The sequence below is a fragment of the Anser cygnoides genome, chromosome 26 (assembly GCF_040182565.1).
Source record: "Anser cygnoides isolate HZ-2024a breed goose chromosome 26, Taihu_goose_T2T_genome, whole genome shotgun sequence".
In the NCBI taxonomy this organism is placed as follows: Eukaryota; Metazoa; Chordata; class Aves; order Anseriformes; family Anatidae; genus Anser; species Anser cygnoides.
In genome coordinates, this window is record NC_089898.1 from 4,873,726 (window position 1) to 4,900,738 (window position 27,013).

The 27,013-nt window shown below is 60.9% G+C and overlaps 2 protein-coding genes across 4 annotated transcripts; one reads left to right on the top strand and one right to left on the bottom strand.

The window, feature by feature from the left end:
* Positions 1-531: 531 nt before the first annotated feature.
* On the bottom strand, positions 532-4,974 carry FAM178B (family with sequence similarity 178 member B). Of its 3 annotated transcripts, none has more exons than XM_066983576.1 (16): positions 4,540-4,974; positions 3,478-3,836; positions 3,323-3,384; positions 3,145-3,243; positions 2,888-3,037; positions 2,671-2,776; positions 2,527-2,596; positions 2,308-2,428; positions 2,145-2,235; positions 1,802-1,978; positions 1,622-1,719; positions 1,407-1,487; positions 1,234-1,318; positions 1,054-1,155; positions 868-945; positions 532-773 (listed from the first exon to the last, which is right to left on the bottom strand). In XM_066983576.1, exons 1-16 carry the CDS (start codon positions 4,805-4,807, stop codon positions 633-635), a joined length of 2,088 nt encoding a protein of 695 aa, XP_066839677.1. In that variant the 5' UTR covers positions 4,808-4,974; the 3' UTR covers positions 532-632. The 3 variants fall into 3 exon arrangements, with proteins under 3 accessions (XP_066839677.1, XP_066839676.1, XP_066839678.1); XM_066983575.1 differs by having other exon boundaries at positions 3,478-3,839; XM_066983577.1 differs by lacking the exon at positions 1,407-1,487 and having other exon boundaries at positions 3,478-3,839; positions 4,540-4,973.
* Positions 4,975-5,216: 242 nt separating this feature from the next.
* On the top strand, positions 5,217-26,610 carry SNRNP200 (small nuclear ribonucleoprotein U5 subunit 200). Its single transcript, XM_048054172.2, has 45 exons — positions 5,217-5,376; positions 6,016-6,179; positions 7,339-7,510; positions 7,633-7,825; positions 8,077-8,132; positions 8,741-8,839; positions 9,156-9,308; positions 9,778-9,877; positions 10,062-10,198; positions 11,141-11,224; positions 11,450-11,623; positions 12,297-12,434; positions 12,604-12,759; positions 13,107-13,277; positions 13,487-13,680; positions 14,300-14,423; positions 14,832-14,981; positions 15,157-15,267; positions 16,059-16,190; positions 16,567-16,755; positions 17,320-17,517; positions 17,972-18,124; positions 18,251-18,331; positions 18,662-18,745; positions 19,197-19,303; positions 19,547-19,665; positions 19,924-20,078; positions 20,275-20,464; positions 20,661-20,834; positions 21,467-21,627; positions 21,908-22,135; positions 22,474-22,665; positions 22,760-22,938; positions 23,155-23,306; positions 23,592-23,700; positions 23,839-23,947; positions 24,134-24,323; positions 24,476-24,640; positions 24,887-25,008; positions 25,148-25,291; positions 25,375-25,551; positions 25,665-25,825; positions 25,912-25,993; positions 26,074-26,166; positions 26,260-26,610. The coding sequence occupies exons 1-45, from the start codon at positions 5,332-5,334 to the stop codon at positions 26,401-26,403; spliced, it is 6,411 nt and encodes a 2,136-aa protein (XP_047910129.1). The 5' UTR covers positions 5,217-5,331; the 3' UTR covers positions 26,404-26,610.
* Positions 26,611-27,013: the final 403 nt, after the last annotated feature.

Here is a 27,013-nt window from a genome sequence, read left to right on the forward strand (position 1 = left end):
CCGCGTTCACCGGGGGGGGCTCGGGTCGGGCCGAGCGGGGCGGGCACCGGGAAGAACAGCGGGACCCCCCCCCCCCCCCCGCCTCCCTCCCCACACACACCCCGGTAGCACGGGGCGGCCCGGGGGGACATCCCCGGGGGCCCCCCCCCCCACCCCGACCCCCCCCCAAACCCCCCAGCCCCCTCCCCCGGGCCCCCCCAGACCCTCCCCATGGACCCCCCCAATCCCCCCCATGAACCCCCCCCAACCCCCAGGACCCCCCCCCCCCCAGAACCCCCCCATCCCCATAATTCGCCCGCTGCCCCCGCGCAGGATGGAGGCGGCACCGGGGGTCAATGCGTCGGGGGTGGTTTATTGGGTGGGGGGCACCCCGGGGGGACACCCCCACCCCAACCCCCCCCAAACCCCCCAGACCCCCCCCATGGACCCCAAAAACCCCCCCAGACCCCCCCCAACCCTCCTAGACCCCCCCAACCCCCAGGACCCCCCCATCCCCATAATTTGCCCGCGCAGGATGGAGGCGGCACCGGGGGTCGATGCGTCGGGGGGTGGTTTATTGGGTGGGGGGCACCCCGGGGAGCTGCGCCCCCACCCCGAGCACCCCGGGGGGGTCTCGGCGTGCCCCCCCCCCGCTATTCCAGCAGCTCCTGCCACTTGACGTAGAGGAGGGCGGCCAGGCCCTTGAGCTGGGTGCGCAAGAGGAGCCCCGAGCCCTCACGCAGCCCCGTGCCGAAGTGCCAGTCCAGCTGCGCACACAGATGCTCCAGGTGGTCCTGGGGGGACACGCCGGGGGGGGGGAGGGGATCAGGGACACCAGGGGGACCCCCAGTGCCCTCCCCGTGCCCCCCCCGGGGGGCTGGCACTCACCCGCTGCTCGCCCCGCGGCCGCTCGCTGCCCACCACGGCGTCGGCGAGGCGCAGGAGGCTGTGGCTCAGGTAGCAGGCCTGCGGGGATGGGGGGGGGGCAGGCAGGTGGTGGCACCTCCGCGGTGTCCCCAACCCCCCCCCCCCCACCCAGGTCACCCCGTTGGCCCCGGGGTGGGGGACGCCCACCTCCTGCTCGGAGTCCTCGGGCTCATCGGGGTGCCCGTCGGGCAGCAGGCACTGCAGGGCGTCCGGCCGGGACAGCTCCAGGAGCCGGCTCAGCGCCGGGAGCTGCGGGGAAAGCGGGGCTCAGGGGACGCTTGGGGACACCGCCGCCCCCAAGGGGGGCACGGGGGGGGCTTCGCCCACCTCCGCCCCGAGGGGCAGCGCGGTGCCCGGCGGCTCCCCCAGCAGCCGGGCCATGACACAAAGGCTCAGACGCCTGCGGAGCTCCCTGGGGAGAGGGGGAAGAGCGTGAGGACGGGGCGCGTGCCACCGTCCCCGCTGCCAGAGCCGCGATGTCCCCGCAGCGCTGGCGTCACCCCGGTGCCCTCCGGGTGCCCGTGGCGAGGGGCGGCGGCGCCGGCAGCCGGTTCCTGCCCGCTTTGTGCCTGCGCAACCGGCTGGAATAAAGGAATTAGAGCGAGACGCGGCCCAGCCCGCGCGGCGTGGCACGGAGCCCGCGGGGCCCTGCCAGCTCCCGCCGGGCTCCCCGCGTCCCCTCCGCGCGGGGGGCACGGGCCGGCCGGGGACGTACCTGCCCCTGCCGGTGACATCTGGCAGCAGCCCCACGAGGGCCAGCAGGTTGTGGTGGTGCTGAGAGAGCCGGCACAGGGACAGGCAGAGCGCGGGCAGCTGCGGGGAGAGGGCAGGGGGGTGCTGAGCGGCGGCGGGGCTCCCGGCGGGGCGTGGGGCGGCCGAGCGCCCCCCCCGGTACCTGCCCCTGCCAGTCCGCGATGCCCTCGAGCAGGCAGAGCAGGAGGTGCTGCAGGTCGGGCAGCGGCTGGCGGCGCAGCGCGCGGTCGAGGCCGAGGAAGCAGAGCAGCGCGACCAGCTGCCGGCGGGCACGGTCCGGGTAGCGGCGCGGCTGGGCGGCCACGCACAGCTCCAGGAACTGAAGGGGAAGGCGGCGGGTCACCGGGGTGGCTCCGACGTCCCCAACGGGGCAGGGGCAGGGCGGCGGCAGCCCCAGCGGGCGCCCCTCCGGGAGCTGGCGTCGCCCAATTAGCGGGAGGGCGGTAATGAAGGTGCGGTAGCGGCGGGACGGGGCTGGCTCCCACCTTGCAGATGTCCCCGAGCTGCGTCACCAAGGCCAGCGTGCCGGTGGCGTCGAGGCGAGCCTGTCCCGGGCAGCAGGATGGATCCGGGGGCCTGGAAGGAGCACAAGGGGTTGGCGCAGGGGGCGGTGCCACCCGCGGGTGCGTGTTCTGATTTGGGGCTCACCTCCCGACAGCGGGGCACAGCTCGGGGGGCAGCAGGTGCTGGCGGCGCAGGGCGCCCAGGTCGGCGCCCAGGCGAGCGAAGGCCTGCCCGATGTCCTGCAGCGTGGGGCACCAGGGCTCGCCTGGGGACAAGGGGACGGTGACAGCGGGCGGGGAGCACGCCCGGGGGGGTTACGGCGGGCACCCCGGCCAGGCAGCCCCGCGCCCGCCCCGCGCTCACCACCGGCGCTCAGCCAGATCTCCCACAGCGCCTGGAAGGCGTTGGTCGTGTCCGGCCGCAGGCTCATCAGCTGCCAAAGTGAGGAGGGGGGTCACTGGGGGGCCCCCACGCGGGGACGGGGCCCCCCCGGCTGCGGAGGCTCACCTGGAAGAGCCAGCGCAGGACGGGCGGTGGGCAGGCGGTGCTGGAGCGGTACAGCAGGCTGAGGAGCCCGTCGCGGACAAACGCCGCCCGGCCGGCGGGCGAAGCACTGGGAGAGCCAAGACAAGGGGTGAGCAGCACCCTGCCCGCGTCCCCCTGTCCCCGCGTCCCCCTGTCCCTGTGCCCCCCGGTCCCCGCGTCCCCCCTGTCGGCCTCTCACCACAGGAACCGCCCCTCCAGGACGCTGCGAGGCCACAGCCCGTGGGTGTCGAGGGCGGGCGGCGGCAGCGGGCGGGCGCAGAAGACGGGCTCCCCGGGGTGCGTGGCGGGGATGAGCCGCGGCTCCACGGTGAAAAGCGCCAGGAGGAGCCTGCGGGCGGGAGGGCACGGCCACCACGGCGCTGCGGGGGGCAGCGGGGGCGCGCGCCCCCCCCCCCCCCCTCCCCAGGAGGGGTACCCGCCGGCTCGCAGCCATACCTCTGCTCCTCCGGGAGCTGCACGGCGTCACCCGGGGGCTCCTGCAGGCTGTCGTCATCCACGGGCACCCGTGGCAGCACGGGCACGAGGCACTGCTCCCTGGCATGGGGGCGGTGAGGGCAGGCGGGGTGAGGTCTCGCCGGGGATCCCGTCCCCGTGCCCGCGGGGGCAGCCTCACCTCTTCTCCCGCAGCAGCGCCTCCAGGCTGTTGGCGAGCGGCTCCGGGCACGACCGCGGGGTCTGGGCACAGCGGGGCAACACCTCGGCACCGGGGCCGGGCAGGGCGTCCCCGGGCACCCGCCGAGGGCTCGGTGCCACGGGGCAAGGACCAACCTGCTCACGGGGCTCTGTGGGGCTCGGGGGCGCGCTGCCCAACAGCAGCAGCTCCCGCAGCGGGATCAGGTTGTCCTCGCTGTCCCCGGGGGACTCCCGTCCTGTCGTCGCGTCCCCTGCTGCATCCCCTGCTTCCTGCGGTGCTGTCCTGGCCGTGGTGTGCTGCCCACGGCTGCTGTCAGCCCCGGGGCTCGCCGCGGCCACCCCCAGCAGCACCGGGCTGTGCTGGGAACGGCCCGGTTCCTCCCGGCACGGTGCCGCGTCCCGCTGCTCGCCACGGGGCCGAGCAGGGCGGCGTGGCTGCCGTCCCCTGCTCAGCCTCCTCTGGGTGCTGGGAGGCTCCTTGGGGCGCCACGGGGCTGCTGGGACAACGCGGGGGTCAGCACAGGGCTGCCTGGGGCACCGGGGACAGCACCGGGGGCACCAGCCACAGCAACGCCCCGTGCCCAGCCCGGGGATGACACTGGGAACGACACCGGGGTCACCGGCAGCCCCATGCCCACCCTGGGGATGACACTGGGGTCAGCAGCCACCCCGGTGCCCTGTGCCCACCCCAGGGACAACACTGGGGACAACACTTGGGTCACCAGCCACCCTGGTGCCACGTGCCCATCCTGGGGATGACACTGGGGATGACACCAGGCTCATCGGCCACCCCAGTGCCCTGTGCCCTCCCTGAGGACAACACTGGGGACAGCAATGGGGTCACTGGCTGCCCTGTGCCCACCTTGGGGACAACACCGGGGTCACTGGCCATCCTGTGCTCATCCTGGGGACGACACCAGGGATGACACCGGGGTCACCGGCCACCCCAGCGCCCCGTGCCCTCCCTGGGGACGACAGTGGGGTTGGCAATGGGGTCACCAGCCCCCCTGTGCTCACTGTGGGAACAATACTAGGGACGACACCGGGGTCACCAACCACCCCTGTGCCCTGTGCCCATCCTGGGGGTGACACTGGGGCTGGCACTGGGGTCACCAGCCGCCCCGCGCCCACCTTGGGGCCAACACCGGGGCCAACACCAGTGCCACTGGCCACCCTGGTCCCCGTGCCCCCCCTCACCTGTCCCCCCAGGCGCGCCCGGTGCCCGCGGCAGGCCGGGCGGTGACGGCGGCGGCGGCGGCCACGGCGCCAGCAGCCCGGGGGGTGGCGGGGCCACAGGGCGGCCCACGCGCAGGCGCTTTTGAACGCGCAGCTGCTGGTAGGAGCGCAGGCTGGCCTGGAAGCCGTAGCTGAAGAGGCCGGAGCGCGGCACGCGGGCAGAGGACAGTGGGATCTGGTACCAGCGCAGCGCCGCCACCCCTCGCCGCCGCCGCCCCCCCGGCGCCATGTTGGGGCCGGGCAGGACCCCCTCCTCGGGGGTGGCTTCAAAATGGCGGCGGAGGGGGCGGGGCTGTGAGGAACAGGCGGGGCTTGCGCCGCGGAGGGCCAATGGGAGGCGGCCGGCCCGCGCCGCGGCTCCTCCTACCTGCGGAGGGGGGTTAACGGCCAACGGCGCCGCCAACGGGGCGGCCAATGGGGGAGCGGGGGGGGGGGGGGCGGCGCGGATGAGCCAATCAGCGTCGGCTCTCAGGGGGAGGAGCGGGTAGGCCCGAGAGGCGGGCACGCCTCCTGGCGCTCGCAGCCAATCAGCGAGGCCTCGAGGGGCTGTCCCCGCCCCTGCGTACCGCGGTGCATGCTGGGAGGTGTAGTCCCAGAGCCTGCCGCGCCGCGCCGCGCAGCGGAAGCGCTTCCGGGTCGTTGGCACGCGGCGGGGCCGGGGACCGGGCCGCTTCCGCTCGCCCCGGAAGTTCCGTTCCGGGAACCGGGGCACGGCGGCGGCGGCGGCGCGGCCTCCTCCAGCCCGGCGGCACCATGGCGGACGTGACCGCCCGCAGCCTGCAGTATGAGTACAAGGCGGTGAGTGCCGGCACCGGCACCGGGCCGCGCTCCCCGGTCCCCGGTCCCAGGCCCTCGGGACCCCGGTTTCGGTCCCCGGGCCTCGGCCTCTGGTCTCTGGGCCCCAGGTTTCGGCCCCCGGGGGCTCCCTCCCCGCCCCGCCTCAGGCCCCCTCCGCACCGGGGGCTCCCTCTGCCCCTTCTCCATCCCCCCCCGTTACACCGGCGCCGTTAACGCGGAGCGGACCCCGCGGAGGGGCTCGGGGCCGCCACCGGCCGGTTTTGGGGGGAGTGGGACGGGAATAAGGGTGTAAAGGGTCGGTAACCGGGTGGGAACAGCGACGTAAAGGGTCGGTAAACGGGTAAATGGGTGGGAATAACGGTGTAAGGGGTCGGTGACCGGGTGAACGGGCGGGGATAAGGGCGTAAGGGGTCGGTAAATGGGTAAAGGGATGGGAATAAGGACATAAAGGGTCGGTGAACGAGTAAAGGGATGGGAACAAGGACATAAAGGGTCAGTAAATGGGTAAAGGGATGGGAATAAAGACGTAAAGGGTCGGTAAACGGGTGAACAGGTGGGGATAAGGGTGTAAAGGGTCGGTGACCGGACGGGAATAGTGACGTAAAGGGTCGGTGACCGGGCGCCGTTCCATCCCCGCAGAACTCCAACCTCGTCCTCCAAGCCGACCGCTCGCTCATCGACCGGACGCGGCGGGATGAGCCGACGGGCGAGGTGCTGTCGCTGGTGGGCAAGCTGGAGGGCACCCGCATGGGGGACAAGGCGCAGCGCACCAAGCCCCAGATGCAGGAGGAGCGGCGCGCCAAGTGAGTGGGGGCAGCGGGAGGCTCGGGGACGAGGGCGCGGAGCCCCGCGGAACCTCCCGGTCACGTCGGCGTGGTAAAGCTACGGGCAGTTCGTCTCGCTTCCACGTCTTTAAGCAACACACCCTTTGTTGGTTTTGGTCCCGTAAACGTGGGAGAATTCGACGCCTATTTGAGGGTTTTGTAGTGAAAATGCTTTGGTGGCCTGAGCATAGGGCTGCACGCCAACAGCTGCCGACTTGGGGTGTGCAGGCAGCACGCTTCCTTTGTTTGAAGGCGCTTGCTCCGTGTCAAGAAGCTAAAAGTGAAGTGCAAAATTAAAACTTAATCTGTTCCTTTATTTTTCTTGGAATCATAGAATCACTAAGGCTGGGAAAGCCCTCCTCATCTGGCCCAGCCACCCCCTGCCACCACTGTCACCACCAACCCATGTCCCCGAGCACCAGGCCCAACCTCTCCTTGAACACCCCCAGGGACAGTGACTCCCCCACCTCCCTGGGCGACTCGTCCCACTGCCTGACTGCTCTTTCTGAGCAGAAATGTCTCCTCATTTCCCACCTGAACCTCCCCTGGCACAACTTGAGGCCATTCCCTCTGGTCCTGTCACAGTTACCCGTGAGAAGAGGCCGACCCCCAGCTCCCCACACCTTCCTTTCAGGCAGTTGCAGAGAGCAATGAGGTCTCCCCTGAGCCTCCTCTTCCCCAGACCAAACCCCCCCAGGTCCCTCAGCCGCTCCTCACGGGACTTGTGCTCCAGGCCCTTCCCCAGCTTCGTAGCCCTTCTCTGGACACGCTGCAGGGCCTCGATGTCCTTCTTGTAGTGAGGGGCCCAATAACAGCCCGATGAGAGCATCGCTCACTCCCACAGTCCCACGAGACATAAGGGCAGGGGGACAGAGCTGGTCAGAGCGGTGCCTTGAGCCCCCTGATCCCAGTCCTCACCGGTGGGTGACACTGGGCACTGAAACGGCGTCACCGCTTCTGGGATTTCTCGTGAGCCCGTAGGGATGGATGCGTCCATCCATCGCCGTGCGCGGTGATGGCGGGGAAGGTGCTCGGGCTGCCTGCTGGTGACAAGCAGAACGTCCACGCTTCATGCTGTGGTGGTGCTGGCTGGAGAAGTCCCCGCTTGGGGCCTGACCCAGGCACTCCCTCCTTGCAGGAGAAGGAAGCGTGACGAGGACAGGCACGACATCAACAAGATGAAGGGCTACACCCTGCTGTCCGAGGGCATTGACGAGATGGTGGGAATCATCTACAAGCCCAAGACCAAGGAGACGCGCGAGACCTACGAGGTGCTGCTGAGCTTCATCCAGGCCGCCCTCGGAGACCAGGTGAGGACGTGGGACAGGTCCGGGACGGGTGGGACCACTCCGCGCAGAAAGGGGGACCAGCACCGTACCCCTCCCCACATCAAACGTCCCCGCATTACGCGGTCGTGTTGCTCGTTCCGCAGCCACGCGACATCCTCTGTGGGGCTGCCGACGAGGTGCTGGCAGTGCTGAAGAACGAGAAGCTGCGCGACAAGGAGAGGCGGAAGGAGATCGACCTGCTGCTGGGACAGACCGACGACACCCGCTACCACGTGCTGGTCAACCTGGGCAAGAAGATCACCGATTACGGCGGCGACAAGGAAATTCAGAACATGGGTACGGGCACGCGCCGTCCTGCGGCCCCGGGGACGGGGCTGGCAGAAAATTCCCTGCAGCAGCCAGTGCCAGACCCAGCGTCGTTCCAGGGGCCGTGTTTTCACGCAGCCTAGAAAACGCTTGGATAGCTTTCAAGTCCCAAATGCCGTTCTTTTCATCTTTTGGGCGTGCAGAGGTGGGGTGTGGGGAGCTGCGAACCTTGCATATGGCCCCCAGATTTTCTGCTTAATTAACTCCGCTCTTCCCTGCAGATGACAACATTGACGAGACGTACGGCGTGAACGTGCAGTTCGAGTCTGACGAGGAGGTGAGTGATGAGGCACCGCAGCCTGGCAGCCGAGCCCCTGCGCTGTCCCCTCGCGTTGAGCTGCGGGGACCGCGCTTGTTCTGTGTCACTCGGTCACGTTGGGAAGTGGGCATGGGCTCGGGCTGGGCTCTCTCTGCCAGGAAGGAGAGGAGGGATTATTTTAGATGCCGCTTCCTGGCTTTGGGAGGATTTGTTGATTATCTTGCTAATCCAGGGCTTATCGTGAGTCAGTACGATGGAAAACAGATGGTGGTATTTAGATCTCTTGGGGAAACTTGACAGCTCAGGAGGAAGGGATGAATTCAAATGCGCTGTTTGGAAGTATTTCACAGAACTGCTCGCTGGGATTGTTTCTGGAAGAAGCTGAGAGAATAAGAGAGACAAATGTGAGCTTCCTGGAGTCACCAGTAAAACCTCTCTGTAGGATTCTAAGAGCAAAAATAATTGTACCACGCGCTCCTTTACCTGAGCAGCAGCTTTATGTTGACGTTAAAAGCACGAGCTCAGTTTCCCCTCAGGCAGGAGTTGCCAGATCGTTCATTTGTGTCAAGGAGAAGCTCCTCTTTGATGTAAGTGAGCGCCGCTTACGGGAACTCCTCTTCCAACAGGAAGGGGACGAGGACATTTATGGCGAAGTGCGTGACGAGGCGTCTGATGACGACATGGAGGGAGACGAAGCTGTCGTCCGCTGCACCCTCTCAGCCAACGTGAGTCACCGAGGAGGACGTGGAACGTGATTTGGGGTCGCCTGGAGGGGAGCCAGGGATCCTTTTGGGATGAGGATGGAGTTAAGCTCGTCGGCGGGTGGAAGGCGGCCTTGAAGGCTGTTGTCTGGTGCAGGCCAGAAGTAATATGGCAGGGTGTGGGGTCTGTCAGCCAAACGGCTGCAGCTGGTCCCAGGCTCCTCTGGGTGGGTAGAGAGAGCCCCAAAACACTCATTCCGCAGCACAGAGGTCAGGTGCCCGCTTTGTTATTGGAGGAAAATGACGTTTTTATTGTATTTTTTCTTTTTTTTCCCCCAAGCTGGTGGCATCGGGCGAACTGATGAGCTCCAAGAAGAAGGATCTGCATCCCCGAGACATCGATGCCTTTTGGCTTCAGCGGCAGCTGAGCCGCTTCTACGATGACGCCATCGTTTCCCAGAAGAAGGCAGACGAAGTGCTGGAGATCTTGAAGGTACGCGGCCAGCCGCTCTGCAGGATCCCGCCAGGACCCCTGGGAGGCAGGAAGCATCCCTGACACCGCGTACTGCGTTTCTTCAAACTAAACAATTAAATGCAGTCATTGGCGTGAGCCAACAAGATAGGCACTGGAGCAGAGGTTAGAGGTCGTCGTAATGCACAGAGAAATATTCTTCCAAGGGGATTGGTTTTTCTGTCAGTGGTTGCTGGGAGATCGTCGTAAGCCAGGCCTGTTGCCCTGCTAATTTTGGTGCTGATGCTCGTGTGCTGGGCGTCGTGACTCACTGGGGAGGGGGGGAATCAGAGGATGGGATTTTTATCTGCAGCCTGAGTCAGGTAAAAGTCTTGCCTGTAGCTGTTGTTTGCTTCCACTTGAGTTCGGTTCTCGTTTTACTTTGTGCAAAGAGGGATTCTCGTTGTGCGTGGTGCAGAGGTAACTGCTTGTTCCTCGTGTCTTCTGCCAGACCGCAAGCGATGACCGGGAATGTGAGAACCAGCTCGTTCTGCTCCTGGGCTTTAACACCTTCGACTTCATTAAAGTGCTGCGGCAGCATCGGATGATGAGTGAGTGGCGTTCCCCGTCACCTTGCCACCTTGGTTTTCTGTTTGGACACCTGCTTCTAGTGCCACCCAGGGCTTTTTAACTGCCATCCGTGTTGCTTTGTGCAGTTTGGGTTCTTGTCGCTTGCTCCCTCCTTCTGGTTCTAGCCTTATGACCGCCTGCCATCTCTCAATTTCCTCTCTTCAGTCCTGTACTGCACTTTGCTGGCCAGTGCCCAAAGCGAAGCTGAAAAAGAAAGGATAATGGGGAAGATGGAAGCGGATCCTGAGCTGTCCAAGTTCTTGTATCAGCTGCACGAGACAGAGAAGGAAGATCTCATCCGGGTAAGGCTGGGCGAGCAGAGGAACCGTGGGACCCTTGCTGCTGTGTGAGCCGTGTCACTCAGCTGCGTGTTTTGTTTGCTGTTTGCGTGAGAGGAGCCTGCTGACTCAGCTGGGATCTCGCAAGCATGGGAAATGTTGCTTAGGTGACCACCGAGACTCAGCTGAGAGGGCAACGTGTTTATCATCTACTATTTTAAGTGGCTCAGATGGCTGCTTTTCCAGGAAAAATGTTGATGTATGCAAGTTTCAGGTCTTTGTGCTAGTGTTAACTTTCTTGTAACGTTACTGCTTCACCTCTGAGCCGCCTCAGTGCGAGGCTCACTGCCATGAAACGCTCTGCTCACCTCCGTTCAAATCCTAATCGCCGGTGTTTGAACACAGTGGGCCAAGAAACAATTCACAGCAGTGTTCCACAGGCTTACTGCCGTGCTGGATTTGCTCTGCTTGGCCTTTGGAGAATAGCAGTTCCGTGACTGAGTGTGGGTTTGTTTCGTTATTTTGGAGTAACATCACATTCCTGCTTTGTTGTTATATTAAAAAAAAAGCACAAGGCAATCAAAAAACCAAACCAAACTAAAAAAAACCCAACGGTTATGTCGATATGGGGGGGCAGTTTTGTGTCTCTGAGGAGTGCTGTTGGCATGTTGTGGGCTGGGCTTTTAGTAGGGCAGGTTTGTGTGCCTTCACTCCCTGCCTCTCTTTCTGTGCTCTCCTGGAAGGTAAGTTTAGGTCCTGGACCAAAAATTCCGGCCCAAAATCACAGGTTCTGGTGACACGAATGCCTGCACTTGAGAAAAGTCCTGGTGTGGGGCACTCAGGTTGTGCAGGCTGGCAGGATGCGGGGCTGTGTGTGGCAGGAGAGGCCCCGGGTCTGCGGAGGAGGCTGGGCAGCTCTCGCGCGGGCGCTGCGTTGCGGAGCGCTGAGTTCTGGTCTCCTTGCAGGAGGAGCGCTCCCGGCGGGAGCGTGTTCGTCAGTCCCGGATGGACACTGACTTGGAGACCATGGACCTCGACCAAGGAGGAGAGGTGAGACTCTTCAAAGCCGTCTGTTCCCAGACCTTTGTAGATACAAAAAAGTCTTTTTGAAGTGTCATGGGCAGGAAGATTCCAAGGATAAGCCCCTCGTGTGCTGAAGAGGCGCTTGCCAGTTGGATGCAGTCGCTTTACCTCCAGTCCCGGGACGAAAGCAGCAGGAAGGGGTTCTCCAGTCCTCGCCTCTTCCTCGTCTCACTCTCCCTTTGCTGTTCATAGGCGCTAGCTCCCCGGCAGGTGCTGGACTTGGAGGACCTGGTGTTCGCTCAGGGCAGTCACTTCATGGCCAACAAGCGGTGCCAGCTGCCCGACGGCTCCTTCCGCAGGCAGCGCAAGGGCTACGAGGAGGTGCACGTGCCGGCCCTGAAGCCGAAGCCTTTTGGCTCTGAAGAGGTCGGTGACCTGCTTTGTTGCCACTTATTTGGCACTGAGTTGCTCTCAGTATCACTGATACTTTCTGGAACTCAGCTGGCTTTGGTATGGCTGTGACGCCCTTTCAAGTTTCTTGAAGGATCACTGTTTTAAGCTGAGGGATTTCATGTGGCTGCAGAGGGTTCCTGGTTTCCGTTCTCTCACTTACGGGGTGTGTGTCCTATGCTGGTGTCTGTGTCTCAGGGCTCCCCTGCCCCGCTCAGCTGCTGTGCTGAGCCCTCGGCTCTGCTGTTGCTCGCGTTTCACCGTTGTGCAGTGTGAGGCAGCTGAGCCAGAGATCTGGCTGATGCATTGCACCCCGTGTGAGAAATTAACTCTTTTGATCAGTGCTGGGCAGCGGAAATGTGGGCTGATCCGTTCCATCATGAGAACACAGTGGGGATTTGCTTTTTTGATGGTGCAGCCAGCTGTGGCTTGCACTGTTGGGAGTGCAAGGGCAGGCTCATGTGCCTGCTTTGATCTCTCCCTAACCTGCTCCGTGATCGCTGGGCACGGGGCTTCGCCTCTTTCTGCCATCTGGAGACAATATGACCCTGCTACTCCCCAGCCTGTCTCTGAGGTCTCACATGTGCCCTGCAGCCTGCGAGGAACTGAAACAAAGGCATCGAGTTTGATTATTTTTTTCCCTTTTCAGCAACTGGTTTCCGTGGAAAAGTTGCCCAAATATGCCCAGGCTGGATTTGAGGGATTTAAAACTCTGAACCGTATTCAGAGCAAACTCTACCGTGCAGCGCTGGAGTCGGATGAGAACCTGCTGCTCTGTGCTCCCACGGTAAGGATCCCGATGCTCGGGTTCCCTGTGATGGGGAGTGGGAAGAGAAATATTTCGTTAGCCTCTGGCAGAACGATCTTTTTAGGCAGAAAAGAGTGGCCGCTCTGGGAAATACCTTCATCCTGGAGAGGATGTGAATCTGATAGGACTGGTTCTGCTTGCCATCTAGGGCGCTGGGAAGACAAACGTGGCACTCATGTGCATGCTGCGAGAAATAGGGAAGCACATTAACATGGATGGGACCATCAACGTGGACGACTTCAAGATCATCTACATCGCACCCATGAGGTCCTTGGTGCAGGAGATGGTGGGCAGCTTTGGGAAGGTAAGGAGAGGTTTGGGCCCGCCCTGCTGGAACTGGAGGTTGGGGAAGAGGAGCTTTGTTGCGGTGACTTTATGTTACGCTTGCAGAAGGATAGAAGGTCTGGCAGAAGCTTTCTGGGAGAAAATGAGTTGGATTGTTCCTTTAATCTCTGTGTAGTCTGTGTTCAGTAGGCTCTCAGGGTGTGTTGATACAGGCACTAGATAGCAGCCTGGGCTATAAAATCCTATAAAATAGAATCCTATAGAATCCTATAAAGCTGTCAGCGAGTGTCTCGGGGCCGTGCTGCTCTAACGCCGCCCTGGGGAACGCGTCTTGATCCAGCCTAACAGCCTGCGGGTTCCTCCTAGCGCCTGGCGACGTACGGCATCAACGTGGCGGAGCTGACGGGGGACCACCAGCTGTGCAAGGAGGAGATCAGCGCCACGCAGATCATCGTCTGCACCCCAGAAAAGTGGGACATCATCACGCGCAAGGGAGGGGAGCGCACCTACACCCAGCTGGTGCGGCTCGTCATCCTGGTGAGCACCGCAAAGCCCCGAGCACGCGGCTTTTCAGCGCGTTGGCAGCTGAAAATGTCTCCGATGCTTGGCTGTGGACTTGGGTTTTGGGCTGTGGGGATGAGCCTGCTTGAGTCCATGCAAGCAGGTCTGCTAGGAAAGAAAAACCAAAGAGGTAAATAGAGCCAGTCTGGAACAGGGGTGGAACTCTTGTCGTTTCCCCTCTTTAGGATGAGATCCACCTGCTGCACGATGACCGAGGGCCCGTCCTGGAGTCGCTGGTAGCCAGAGCCATCCGCAACATCGAGATGACGCAGGAGGACGTGAGGCTTGTCGGCTTGAGCGCCACCCTCCCCAACTATGAGGACGTGGCTACGTTCCTCCGCGTGGACCCCGCCAAGGGCCTCTTCTATTTTGATAACAGGTACTGTGGAAGGCTGGGCGAGGTTTTGCTCTGACTGCGGGTAGCTGTTGAGAGGTGGGAAAGGCCGGCCTCCTGTGGAGGCAGCTGTGTGTATCTGCCAGATGATGCCAGGGTCTTACCGGGCCTTTAGCCTGGCTTAGCCCTGTGTTTGTTTGCTCTTAGATGTGCCAGAAATCGCCCGTTCAGGACTAGAGCAGTTAAATACAGCCTCAGAACGTGCATCAGGGTTTCTGCGGTGTACTTGCCAGAAAACGCGTTAGAGGAGGCAGATAAACTCTGCTGTACCCGTGTGCTGCAGAAGCTGTTTGGAGGAAGCCTGGAGTAATATTGTGGGAGTTCTGAAACACCATTTTTGCTCCCTGAATGTGTGCATAGCAAGTGGATTCCGTGAAATAAGAACAAGTGTTGCTGTCCTTACTGCGGCATTTAACAGGGCAGAACCAGAGCCATCAAATCTTAGAGTAAGCTGAGGCACGAGGAAGTGTATTGACCTCAGTAACACGAAATACAGGATCTGTGTAGAGGAAGTGGTGTGGCTGAAGAATTGCCTCTTGACCGGACCTTCGTGTCAGCGTTTCTCCCTTCTGCTCGTTTATGGTCTTGGGTTTTCTTCTGACAGCTTCCGACCGGTGCCCCTGGAGCAGACCTACGTGGGTATCACGGAGAAGAAAGCCATCAAGCGCTTCCAGATAATGAATGAGATTGTTTACGAAAAGATTATGGAGCATGCTGGAAAGAACCAGGTTTGATACTTTATTTTGTTGTTCCTGACGCACTTAACCATGGTGCTGAGGCTTCTTCAGGTTGCTGTAGCTGCAGCAGTGCTGCTGAGGAGAAGAGGGTAGGTTGGAGTGGTTGATGGCAGCTGAGAGGGGAAGGAACACAAACTTCTCTTCTCCATGCCAGCTGTCTGATTAATGTATGACCTGTCCGCTTCTATTTGAGGGGGTTTTTGTGGTGCTGCCCTCTTAGATCAGGAGCCCTGTTGGCTGTGCGCTAGCTGCAGTAGCGTGGCTCACTGGGCAGCTGGACTAACACTAAATCTGTTAAACTTCCCATCGTGAGCACAAAGAGCAGCTTGGGTCAAGAATCTTTGCCAGCTGCAGCAGTGATTTGTCTCTCAGCAGCGGTGCCGTGTGCTTGGTTGACAGGTGCTGGTGTTCGTTCACTCCAGGAAGGAGACTGGAAAGACTGCCCGGGCCATCAGGGACATGTGTCTGGAGAAAGATACCCTGGGCCTCTTCCTGCGGGAGGGCTCGGCCTCCACCGAGGTCCTGAGGACAGAAGCTGAGCAGTGCAAGGTAATTGCGTGGTCAGGGCTGCTCTGACACAGCGAGAGCAGAAGAGCAGGTACAAAGCTGCTTCCAGTTGCACAGATTTGCAGCCCTCTAGGCCACACGCTGCCTTCTGTCGCTGCTGTTCTCCCCGGTGCTCCTTGGCTCAGAAACCCTCACGCTGGTTGTGTTTTTGCCGCAGAACCTGGAGCTGAAGGACCTTCTGCCATACGGCTTTGCCATCCACCACGCTGGGATGACGCGAGTGGACCGGACGTTGGTGGAGGATCTGTTTGCTGACAAGCACATCCAGGTGAGCCCCGCTTCCCAGGAGGAGCTGCTGCTTCCTCCAGGCACGGTTGTTCGGGTAAGGTCCTTCACAAGAATTGCTCAAAGCGTTTTTTCCAATAGCCCTTTGTGCAAAATCAAGAGAATCAATGCCCGTTGAAAAGAGCCTTGACAGGACAGAAATTAAAAGCACATAGACAGGAATGGAGAGGGCAAAATCTCCCCTAGACCCAGACGAGTGTGTAAAGCTAGGGGTCTGTCCCAGAGCAGGCTGTCTCCTTACCAGTTTCATCCTGTGAGACCAGGCACTGAGTTTTATCTGATTTTTACAAGGATGTAACAGCTCAGTAGGAAACCAGCTGCTTCAAAAAAGCAGGAGTTCAGCATGGGGCGAGACCTGTTACCCAAAGAACTTCACCAATTGGGTGAACTCTGAGGAAAGTAAATTTGAATGCTTCTGCTTCTCAGCTGGGAAAACTTGTTCAGCAAAATAGGAGGTTCTGGTGGGAAATAGCGATGTGCTGGGGCGCTCCTGCACACTGAACTTCTCAGTGTGTCTGCGTTGCAAAGTGGTAGGCAAACCAGTGATAGGCAAAGGGTTTTCCCAGGGTCATTTCCCAGAGTCGTGCAGTCAGCTGGCAAATTTGGGTGAAGATCCAAGTCCTGCTGTCTGTCTGACCTTCCTCTGCTGAACTGTTGAGACAATCACAGCTCCCAGCCCTTGTCCCTGTTGTGCCTGTCTGACGTTTAGGATCTTTCTTACACTAGGAAGGGGCTCCTAGCTGGTTTTGCTGATCACTGTTGCTGCTCCTACAGGTTCTGGTGTCCACAGCAACGCTGGCCTGGGGGGTGAACCTCCCCGCTCACACGGTCATCATCAAAGGGACGCAGGTGTACAGCCCTGAGAAGGGGCGCTGGACTGAGCTGGGCGCTCTGGACATCCTGCAGGTGAAGTTCTGCTACCAGCGATGCTGCTGTGCCCCGGGGCTGGATTGTTCCTTTCCTGCTGAGGTGCATTCGAGGTCTGCTTCTGTACTTTCTCCGTGCAGTGGCTCCCTGTTCTGTACTGCCAGACTCTCAGCTGTTCTGGGAGCTGCCCTGCTGTGAGGGCACAGGAGAAACAGATCGGGAGCGGAGAAGACAAATGATTCCTCTCCCATTATCTTGCCCAGACACATCTGAGATATTTATGTGTGACTCCTGCCAACTAGAAGTAACAGCAGGCTGAGCAATCTGGACGTAAAGCCCCAGGTCACAGCAGCAAGGAGAAACTGCCAAGCTAAAAGCTCTTATCTTTTGCTGACCTCACTTTCTCATTCCTCAGATGCTGGGGCGTGCTGGGAGGCCTCAGTACGATACCAAAGGTGAGGGGATCCTCATCACATCCCACGGCGAGCTGCAGTATTACCTGTCCCTGCTCAACCAGCAGCTCCCCATTGAAAGTCAGATGGTGTCGAAGCTCCCAGACATGCTGAATGCAGAGACTGTGCTCGGGAACGTCCAGAACGCGAAGGTGAGCACGAGTCTTTGCCTTCTCTGGGTACATGCGCCCCTAGTTGCACCCAGAGAGCCGGCTGGAATTGTGGCAGGCGATGGATGGTCCGTGCTGGGGAAAAGCAATGTCACTGTAGGGCAGTAAAGGATCTTGCGGCCTATTTCCTCAGTGCCCAGGGAGCAAATGTAATGGAGATTTTTAAGAGATCTGGAAGGGCAGCCATGAGAAATGCCAAGCTGTAAGGCTGACTGGTCTGTCAGGGGAACGGGTAACTGCTTCTGTAATTCAGCGCAGACAGAGTTCTCCCTGTGGATAAGGACACTGGGGGGAAGAAACTGTGTGTAGAGGGTGGGTTTTCTTGTTTCATAACTCCTTAAGATTCTTCTGATGGTGGAGAGGAGTCGTGTATTGCACTGTTGGGCTTCTGAGCTCCGGTCTGATCTTGACCCAGCAAGTTTCAGCCGGGCTTAGCCCGCTGCGTCCTACACCAGTGCTGGGAGTACCGGGCTTGGCGCTGGCACGTCGTCCTTGCTGCTTGGGAAGGTGTTTGGCAGCTCTGACGGTGCGTTGGTGTTCCCTCAGGACGCAGTGAATTGGCTGGGCTACACCTACCTGTACATCCGCATGCTGCGCTCCCCCACGCTCTATGGGATATCCCACGATGACCTGAAGGGAGATCCGCTGCTGGACCAGCGCCGCCTGGACCTGGTCCACACCGCAGCCCTCATGTTGGACAAGAACAACCTGGTGAAGTACGACAAGAAGACGGGGAACTTCCAGGTGAGACAGGACCAGGGAAAGGCGCTGTGGACAGGCAGAGCTGTTCAGGAGTGTCCTCTGGCTGAGAGAAAGGATGCAAGAGGCATCTCGCTGGTGAAATACAACCCCCAGGGAGGGCTGCCTCATTCAGACCTGCCTTTGTGCATGCCTGTGGTTCCAGGGAGCTGTTTGCTGGCACAGAGAGAGCCAGTGTGAAACCCGGTCTCATTGCTGTGTGTTTGCTGCTGTCTTCTAAGCAAATTCACACTCCTGTTGTGTTTTCATTGCCTCAGAGGGAATGAGATGAGAAGGGGAGGGTGTGAGATGCGCAGTCGTGTACCAGGAAAAGCAGCCTTCCTGGGGGATTTGTAGCCTGAGAGTTTATACTTGGCTTGTCTGGCAGTGTCTCCCCTGCTGTTCAGTATCTGCTGTTTGTGTCTGTCTGCTTCTTCACTCTGGCTTGTCCTTGCTGTAGGTGACAGAGCTGGGCCGCATTGCCAGCCACTACTACATCACCAACGAGACGATGCAAACTTACAATCAGCTCCTGAAGCCCACCCTGAGTGAAATCGAACTGTTCCGGGTCTTCTCGCTGTCCTCCGAGTTCAGGAACATCACCGTGAGGGAGGTATGGAGCCACAAACCCATCCGATTGATGCAGCCCTGGGGCTGTTGGTCGTCGTGCTGCAGGGGATGATGCAGAGCTTGTCCTGTGCGGGGCTGTTCTCATCTCTCCTCCGCTGGGTTTCTGCAGGAGGAGAAGCTGGAGCTCCAGAAGCTGCTGGAGCGAGTTCCAATCCCAGTGAAGGAGAGCATCGAGGAGCCCAGTGCCAAGGTGAGCCCTGCCTGCCTGGGAGGGGGCTTCTATGCCCGTCTTTTGAGGGAGGGGTGATCCTTGTGAGAGCTGCTGGGCCAAATGCTGCCATGGTCTGCTGCTCATGGAGAGCTTTCTGTTCTCTTCCCGCCGTGGGGTGTCCCGGATCACACGTCAGAGATGCCCAAAGAGCTGCAGACGCTGCTCTGGTTGGGCTCGCTGTCCTGCAGTGAAGGGCACTCAGCCCCGCTGACCCCTTCTGTCCTGCCGTGTGTCAGAACCTTCTGGGGCCAGGTGCTGGTGCGGGGGAGACCCAGCTGACACTGAGACCCTCTGTGTTCTGCTCCCCAGATCAACGTGCTCCTCCAGGCCTTCATCTCGCAGCTGAAGCTGGAAGGCTTTGCTCTCATGGCAGACATGGTATACGTTACCCAGGTGAGTGGGGAAACGTGGCTGGGGCCTCTCCATCTCCTCCTAGGTGTTTGCAGCCCAGCCACGTCATAGTCTTCCTGCTAAGAGGGGCAACAATTTGCACCCCAGGGATTTAGTTTGTGTTCGTAGATGGCTTTGAAAGTAACCAGAGCTGAGTGGTAAGGAGGTCTAACTCCTGTCAACATGGGAATTAGATCTTCATTGGAGTCTTCAATTTGTAATCAAAATCCTGAGATAATTCAGTGCTGGAGGACTGCAGCGTAGCCTTGTTGTTCTTCCACAAGTGCCAGGTTGCCAGGGCTGGGAGTCGAGTAATTGCTCCTCCTGTGGGCGTTTGGGATGAAGGACCTGAGCTCAAACCATCGCGTGGCTGGGCAGGAAAATGGGTAGAGAGGAGGAAATGTTACCGGGACGATCCCAGCCACGCGCTGAGAGCTGCTCTCTGTTCCCGCAGTCTGCGGGGCGGCTGATGCGTGCCATCTTCGAGATAGTCCTGAACCGGGGCTGGGCGCAGCTCACCGACAAGACCCTCAACCTCTGCAAGATGATTGACAAACGCATGTAAGTGAGAACACCTCGGAGGTATTTCCTGATTGCAGGCCGGGCACCTCTGGCACAGGATGAGGTTCTCCAGCACGGCTAGGCTTTGTGATTGCCAGGGTGTAAAGCTGCCACCTACCACGTGTGTCTGGCTGCGGGCTGGTTCCTGGCAGCAGGGGGAACTGATGCTCTGAAGGCTGCGTCTGTTTCTTTGCTCGTCTCACCCTGTTTCTTTGCTCGCCTCACCCTGCGGTGTCCTCGCAGGTGGCAGTCCATGTGTCCTTTGCGCCAGTTCAAGAAACTGCCCGAAGAAGTGGTGAAGAAAATCGAGAAGAAGAACTTCCCGTTTGAACGGCTCTACGACCTGAACCACAACGAAATCGGTACTGAGGCGTGGGGCAAATGCGGCAGGGAGAGGGGTCTGCCTCTTTGTTCCCCCCTCTGCCAGGTTTTGGCACAGAGGTTGGGGTGTTTGGTCCCATCTGAAGAGGCAGAACCACGGGGTCTGGGTACAGCCTGAGGAAGGCTGAAGCTTTGCCCTTCCAGCTGTGCTTGGCTTGCAGATACTGTGAATGCAGCTCGGTCTGGGAGCTGCCGGTCAGCCCGTTGTCTGTCCTGACAGCAGTGCCTTTCTGTTGCAGGGGAACTGATCCGGATGCCCAAGATGGGCAAGACAATCCACAAATACGTCCATCTGTTCCCTAAGCTGGAGCTCTCTGTCCACCTGCAGCCCATTACCCGCTCCACCCTGAAGGTGGAGCTTACTATCGCCCCTGACTTCCAGTGGGATGAGAAGGTGAGCTGTGCGCAGGGGATGAGCCACCCTCATTAAGGGGGGGCAGCTACGTACCACCAGGCTAACTGCCACGCTGCGGGCGGGTACGAGGGCACTTGTGGGGCAGGATTGCTGCGGGAGAGCTGCTGAGCAGTTCCTGGAGGTCCAGAAGGGAGAACTGGGCCCTGGCAGGAAGGTAACGGCTGCTCTTGCTTAGGTGCATGGCTCATCTGAAGCTTTCTGGATCCTGGTGGAGGACGTGGACAGCGAAGTGATCCTGCACCACGAGTACTTCCTGCTGAAAGCCAAGTACGCGCAGGACGAGCACCTCGTCACCTTCTTTGTGCCCGTGTTTGAGCCCTTGCCCCCGCAGTACTTCATCCGCGTGGTCTCCGACCGCTGGCTCTGTAAGTCTCACCCCGCCAGCCCCCTGCTTCTTCCTGGGATCTGAGGATGCTTTGGGACCTCTCCTGGGGCTGTGTGAGGGGAAAGATTTCTGCCCTCCAAGCGGCAGGAGGGCTGGGGATCCCCTTGGGAGGCGCAGCTCAGAGATGAAAGCCCTGGAGTGCTCTCTAAGGTAAAAATGCTGTGTGTGCCTGACAGCTTGCGAGACCCAGCTGCCCGTTTCCTTCCGCCACCTGATCCTCCCTGAAAAATACCCTCCTCCGACTGAGCTGCTGGATCTGCAGCCCCTGCCCGTGTCCGCTCTGCGAAACAGCGCCTTCGAGAGCCTCTACCAGGACAAGTTCCCTTTCTTCAACCCTATCCAGACTCAGGGTGGGTACCAGCTCTGCTCACCTCCTCTGAACTGCCTGTCAGTGGGGTCTGGCTTTTTTGGCATTCACAGTCCCGTACCCTTGCTTTTGTGAGGCGTAGTCATGTAACGTGAGGAACTCCTCTGGAAAAAAAAAGTATCCCTTCTGCCTCCCCTAGCCTTAGAGGCTTGATAGCTTGAAATTTTTCTCCATGGGCCAGGGTATCTTTAATACATTCCTCACGTACATCAAGCAGCCTGTCTGGGGCTGCCTGGCAGCAGCAGGTTTGCTCCTGGGAGCTGTGCCCGTGCTGACGCCGCTGCTCAGCCTCGCAGAGCCAGGTGGCTCCAAACTTTTCCCTCTGTGCTGCTTGTAGGGACGGGGCTGGGCGTGAAGCAAAGCTGCTGTGCCCGTGTTCATCTTCCTGGGCATAGCCTGAATAGGGAAATAGGGAGTTCACACTTAGGAGGTACTGTGACGGAGCGCTCTGTTCAGCGGATCCTGGGCTAAAACTCTTACCCAGCCTTTCCTCCAGCTCCTCCTTGTGCGGGCTGGGTCCGGGCTGTGTTATCCTTGCCTGTTCCTGGAGCTCTGGTGGAAAGCCTACGAGATGACGTTAAGCTGCTCTCTTCTGTCTTGTCCGTCTGCCCCCAGTGTTTAACACCGTTTATAACAGCGACGACAACGTGTTTGTGGGCGCCCCCACGGGAAGCGGGAAGACCATTTGTGCCGAATTTGCCATCCTGAGGATGTTGCTCCAGAACTCGGAGGGGCGCTGCGTATATATCACCCCCATGGAGGCCCTGGCAGAGCAGGTGAGCCCCGCGTCCCGAGGACTACTGGAACCTTGCTCCAGCTTAGGTTTATTTCCTCTTCTCCCGTTCCACTTTCCCCATCCCTTCCGAGCTGCCACATCCCTCTGGATGGTTCCTGAGGCTTGTGGTTAGCTGCGGTCTGCTGATGTCTGAGGGAGCAAAGAAACACCGCCCCACTGCCGACGTGCTGACGTTGGCAGCTGCACGTGTCTCGCCCCAAGGACTCGGTACAACTTACCCTCATGTGAGACTGACAGCAGCATCCCCTGCGTTTTGGCAGGTCTTCATGGACTGGTATGAAAAGTTCCAGGAGCGCCTCAATAAGAAGGTGGTCTTGCTGACGGGGGAGACCAGCACCGACCTGAAGCTGCTGGGCAAAGGGAACATCATCATCAGCACTCCTGAGAAATGGGACATCCTGTCCCGGCGCTGGAAGCAACGTAAGAACGTCCAGAACGTCAACCTCTTCATCGTGGACGAAGTGCACCTCATCGGGGGCGAGAACGGGGTACGGCTGGGTGGGGAGGAGGGTGCGAGTCGTTGGAGTGGCGCTCGTCATCGTGTCGGTCTCGGAGATGTTGTAAAGCTGCAGGGGGGTGGCTGGCTGCTCCCTCTTAACGTCTGGCCTGAGGTCAGCTTTTCCTGCTGGGATTTTTCCCCGAGCTGTGGGATGGGCTGGGACAGGAGCCCCAGGTCCCTTGGGAAGCTCAGGAGCGGTGTCCTCCGGGGTCTCCATGGCTGTAGCTGGGTGAGGGGGCTTGGGCTGAAGTGCCCGGAGCTCACCCAGGAGGGGGGCTCGGCGCTTCCCTCCTGCTCCTGCTGCAACCTGCCCCGTCCCACCCGCAGCCCGTGCTGGAGGTCATCTGCTCCCGGATGCGCTACATCTCCTCGCAGATCGAGCGGCCCATCCGCATCGTGGCCCTCAGCTCGTCCCTGTCCAACGCCAAGGACGTGGCGCACTGGCTGGGCTGCAGTGCCACCTCCACCTTCAACTTCCACCCCAACGTCCGCCCCGTGCCGCTGGAGCTGCACATCCAGGTAGGGCTTTGACGACCCCGTCGCCTTTTTCCCTTTTCCCTTCCCTTCCGCCTGCTCTCCAGACAGCATCGCTGCCTGCTCCTCTCCCCTGCAGGGCTTCAACATCAGCCACACGCAGACTCGCCTGCTCTCCATGGCCAAGCCCGTCTACCACGCCATCATGAAGCACTCTCCCAAGAAGCCTGTCATCGTCTTTGTCCCGTCCCGCAAGCAGACGCGTCTCACGGCCATCAACATCCTCACCACCTGCGCCTCGGACGTCCAGAGACAAAGGTAGCGGTGCCGTGGCCACGTGGGATTCGGTGCAGGGCCTTTGTCCCTCCTCTGCCTGAGGCAGGGGCAGGATTTTGGCTGTTTCACTGGGCTGGGGGAGGGTTTTCCCATCGGTTGGTGTCATCAGATGTCACTCGGGCACCTGCTGTGACCGGAGGGGACAGGGACAGGCTCGCTGCGCCCGGCAGCGGTCTCTTTACTCCCCACCTCCGGCAGGTTCCTGCACTGCGCGGAGAAGGATCTGGTGCCGTACCTGGACAAGCTGAATGACAACACCCTGAAGGAGACCCTCGTGAACGGGGTGGGCTACCTGCACGAGGGGCTGACGGCCATGGAGCGGCGAGTGGTGGAGCAGCTTTTCAGCTCTGGTGAGGGGGTGGGAAGGGGCCGCACCGGCTGTTCTTCCCCTAAACCCTTTTCCCCGAAGCTTGGCGGTGCCTGCAGTTTTTGGGCTGGAGATAAGAGCCTGCCCAAATCTCTCTGCCTCCCTGGTCCCAAAAGGCTGTGATCTTAAACTCCACCTTCTCTTCTGGGCCTCCCTGTACGCTGAGGGCTGTCTGTGCAAGTGCAGAACCTCCACATCTTTCTCTGCAAGATGTCTGACCCAAAAAGGGGCTCTGGCATGGGCTGACTGCTCTCCCCATGCCTTGCAGGTGCAGTGCAGGTGATGGTTGCCTCCCGCAGCCTCTGCTGGGGTATGAACATCGCCGCGCACCTGGTGATCATCATGGACACGCAGTACTACAACGGCAAGATCCACGCGTGAGTGTGGAGGGCAGGCACGAGGGAATGCGGCCCTGAACCCTAAGGGCTTCGTCCCTGTCCTTGCAGGGTCTGAGGCCCCGGTGGCTTTCTGTGGAGCAGCCACGCTTCATGAAAGCGATCCTCTGTGTGTCCCAGGTACGTGGATTACCCCATCTACGACGTGCTGCAGATGGTGGGCCACGCTAACCGCCCGCTGCAGGACGACGAGGGCCGTTGTGTCATCATGTGCCAGGGGTCCAAGAAGGTGGGTGAGGAGCCAGGCACCGCTTCTGGCCTGCAAATGGCCATCTCCTGTCTGGGACGTTCTCCTGCCAGCTTTGGGCAGGCCGATGCAGCCCTCACTGAGCACCCTGCAGCCTGGGAGGTGCTCTGGGATACTGGAGGAGCTGGGTTTATTTATCCCCTCCACTCTACCTCTGCCCTACTTTAGGATTTCTTCAAGAAATTCCTCTACGAGCCCCTGCCTGTGGAGTCGCACTTGGACCACTGCATGCACGACCACTTCAACGCCGAGATTGTCACCAAGACGATAGAAAACAAGCAGGATGCGGTGGATTACCTCACGTGGACCTTCCTGTACCGCAGGATGACCCAGAACCCGAACTACTACAACCTGCAGGGTGAGCGGAGGGCTCTGCCCCGGGGATACGGGGTGGGGGAGTTGAGGGAGGACACCGGGGACCCTCTGCTTGGGGGCTCTGCTTCCACAAGAGCAGCTTTTCTCCATCCTGGGGAATTTCTGAGCCTCGCTGCGATGGTGCTGTACCCGCAGGCGTGTCCCACAGGCACCTCTCCGATCACCTCTCCGAGCTGGTGGAGCAGACCCTCAGCGACCTGGAGCAGTCCAAGTGCATCAGCATCGAGGACGAGATGGACGTGGCCCCGCTGAACCTGGGGATGATCGCAGCCTATTACTACATTAACTACACCACCATCGGTAAGGGCTCTGCCAGGGGTAGGCGGCGTACACGAGCGCTTGCTGGTGCTCCAGCTCTCCGTCCTCTCCCTGCATTCTCCCTGTTCTGTGGTAATCGTAGAGGAAGCTCCGCACACGTAGGTGGTTGCATAAACCTCCCTCCTTCAGCGTGAGGCTGGGTGTTGTCTGCCTGAAGGCGTCTCTTGTATCGCGGTGGTGAACGCCGCCTGCTTTTTCCTGACCGCTTGGTTTTTCTGTCTTCCCCAGAGCTCTTCAGCATGTCCCTCAACGCCAAAACCAAGGTGCGGGGGCTGATTGAAATCATCTCGAATGCTGCCGAGTACGAGAACATCCCCATCAGGCACCACGAGGACAACCTGCTGCGGCAGGTGAGTGGCAGCGCCTCCGCGCCGACCTGGGAGCGACTCAGATCTGGAGGGGACAGACGCGTCCTGCGGGGCCGCAGCGAGGAGGGCCGCCTGCATTTTCTGCTCTGTAGGGTTAAAGATTTATCGTTTCCCTCCGTAGCTGGCCCAGAAGGTTCCCCACAAGCTGACCAACCCCAAATTCAACGACCCCCACGTCAAGACCAACCTCCTGCTGCAGGCGCACTTGTCGCGCATGCAGCTGAGCGCCGAGCTGCAGTCGGACACCGAGGAGATCCTCAGCAAGGTACAGCGAGGCGGGGGGGGTCCCGCCCGCGCTGCCCGTGGCTCGGCGCTGCCTTCTCACCCGTCCCCGTCCCTCGCCCCCAGGCGATCCGGCTGATCCAAGCGTGCGTGGACGTGCTGTCCAGCAACGGCTGGCTCAGCCCCGCGCTGGCCGCCATGGAGCTGGCGCAAATGGTGACCCAGGCCATGTGGTCCAAGGACTCCTACCTCAAGCAGCTGCCTCACTTCACCTCGGAGCACATCAAGCGCTGCACGGATAAGGTAAAAACCCCTGCCTGGCCCTGGGGAAGGCGCCGTGCTGGGAAGAGGGAACGGTGCGACGGGAGCGCGAGGATCGTGGGGTAACGGCAGGGCTGAAAGCCGCTTTGTCGCAGGGGGTCGAGAGCGTCTTCGACATCATGGAGATGGAGGACGAGGACCGCAACGCGCTGCTGCAGCTCTCCGACGCCCAGATCGCCGACGTCGCCCGCTTCTGCAACCGCTACCCCAACATCGAGCTCTCCTACGAGGTGGTGGAGAAGGAAAGCATCCGAAGGTGAGGCGGGGAGGGTGGCGTGGCCGCTCGGCGCTGCGTCAGCCCAGGGGGTGCCCTGACCGTGTCCCTTGCTTCTCTCCGCGCAGCGGGGGGCCCGTGGTGGTGCTGGTGCAGCTGGAGCGTGAGGAGGAGGTCACCGGCCCCGTCATCGCTCCCCTCTTCCCCCAGGTGCGTGCCAGGCCTGCAGGCGGTAAGCCAGGCTGGGGATCGTCCCCCCGGCACCCCTTAACTCTTCTCTTCCCCGGCAGAAACGCGAGGAGGGCTGGTGGGTGGTGATCGGCGACTCCAAGTCCAACAGCCTCATCTCCATCAAGCGCCTGACGCTGCAGCAGAAAGCCAAGGTGAGCGGGGCTGGGCACCACACGGCTCCGGCCGCCCCCGCGGCCGCCCTCTGCCCCCCGCAGCCCCAACACGGGCTCTTCCTCGCTGCCTAGGTGAAGCTGGATTTCGTGGCCCCGGCCACGGGGACGCACAACTACACGCTGTACTTCATGAGCGACGCCTACATGGGCTGCGACCAGGAGTACAAGTTCAGCGTGGACGTGAAAGAAGCGGAGAGCGACAGCGACTCCGATTAGCGTGGGGCTGCGCCGGTCCCCGGTGAGGATCTGAGGACAGCGCCCAAACCCGAGCCGTGGTAGCGCTCATGTCCCCTCCGTAGGCGTGGTGCCGTGTGTTTTGTGTTTTTTTTTTTATGATGACGAAGCTTTGTACAGTGTTTTTTAGAGCGGAGCTGCGTGCAGGAGCACAGCGCGGCTGCAGCAGCTGGAATAAATGTGGAGCCCCACCTCTTCCTCTGCGCTGCGGGGTTTGTGGGGTTGAAATGGGGTGAAAGCAGGAGCTGTCGGGGCTGTTTTCCACCTCCTTTTTCCCTGAGAGGGCTCAACAGCGAGGCTGAGGAATTCAACATGTAACTCGAGTAGTTCTGCGCCTTTGGCTTTGCTGCACATCGCTGCCAGCTCCAAAAAGTTCATTAGCAGAGTTAATTAAGGCAGAGCGAGCTGTCAGGAGTGAGAAGTGGCGGTGCTGGGGTTTGGCAGGAGGAACAGAGGCCGGCTCCGGCCCCAGGAGCTGCCCCGCAGCCGTTCCGGGGAGCAGCAGGCAGGCACCCCCCCCCCATCACCACCTCCCTGGGGCTGTGCGTTATGGGGAGGTGTAAAACCCGTTCCCTGGCGGGCGGCCTCCCCC

Bases quoted from the DNA above. Each gene is read 5' to 3' on its own strand.
- FAM178B (XM_066983575.1), bottom strand. From the start codon at position 4,807: ATGGCGCCGGGGGGGCGGCGGCGGCGAGGGGTGGCGGCGCTGCGCTGG. The intron at 2,236-2,307 runs GTGAGCCCCAAA...TGCTCCTTCCAG, and splicing joins CTGTGCCCCGCTGTCGGGAG to GCCCCCGGATCCATCCTGCT. The intron at 1,720-1,801 runs GTACCGGGGGGG...CTCTCCCCGCAG, and splicing joins TCGCGGACTGGCAGGGGCAG to CTGCCCGCGCTCTGCCTGTC.
- SNRNP200 (XM_048054172.2), top strand. From the start codon at position 5,332: ATGGCGGACGTGACCGCCCGCAGCCTGCAGTATGAGTACAAGGCG. The intron at 8,840-9,155 runs GTGAGTCACCGA...TTTTCCCCCAAG, and splicing joins GCTGCACCCTCTCAGCCAAC to CTGGTGGCATCGGGCGAACT. The intron at 20,465-20,660 runs GTAAGTCTCACC...TGTGCCTGACAG, and splicing joins GGTCTCCGACCGCTGGCTCT to CTTGCGAGACCCAGCTGCCC.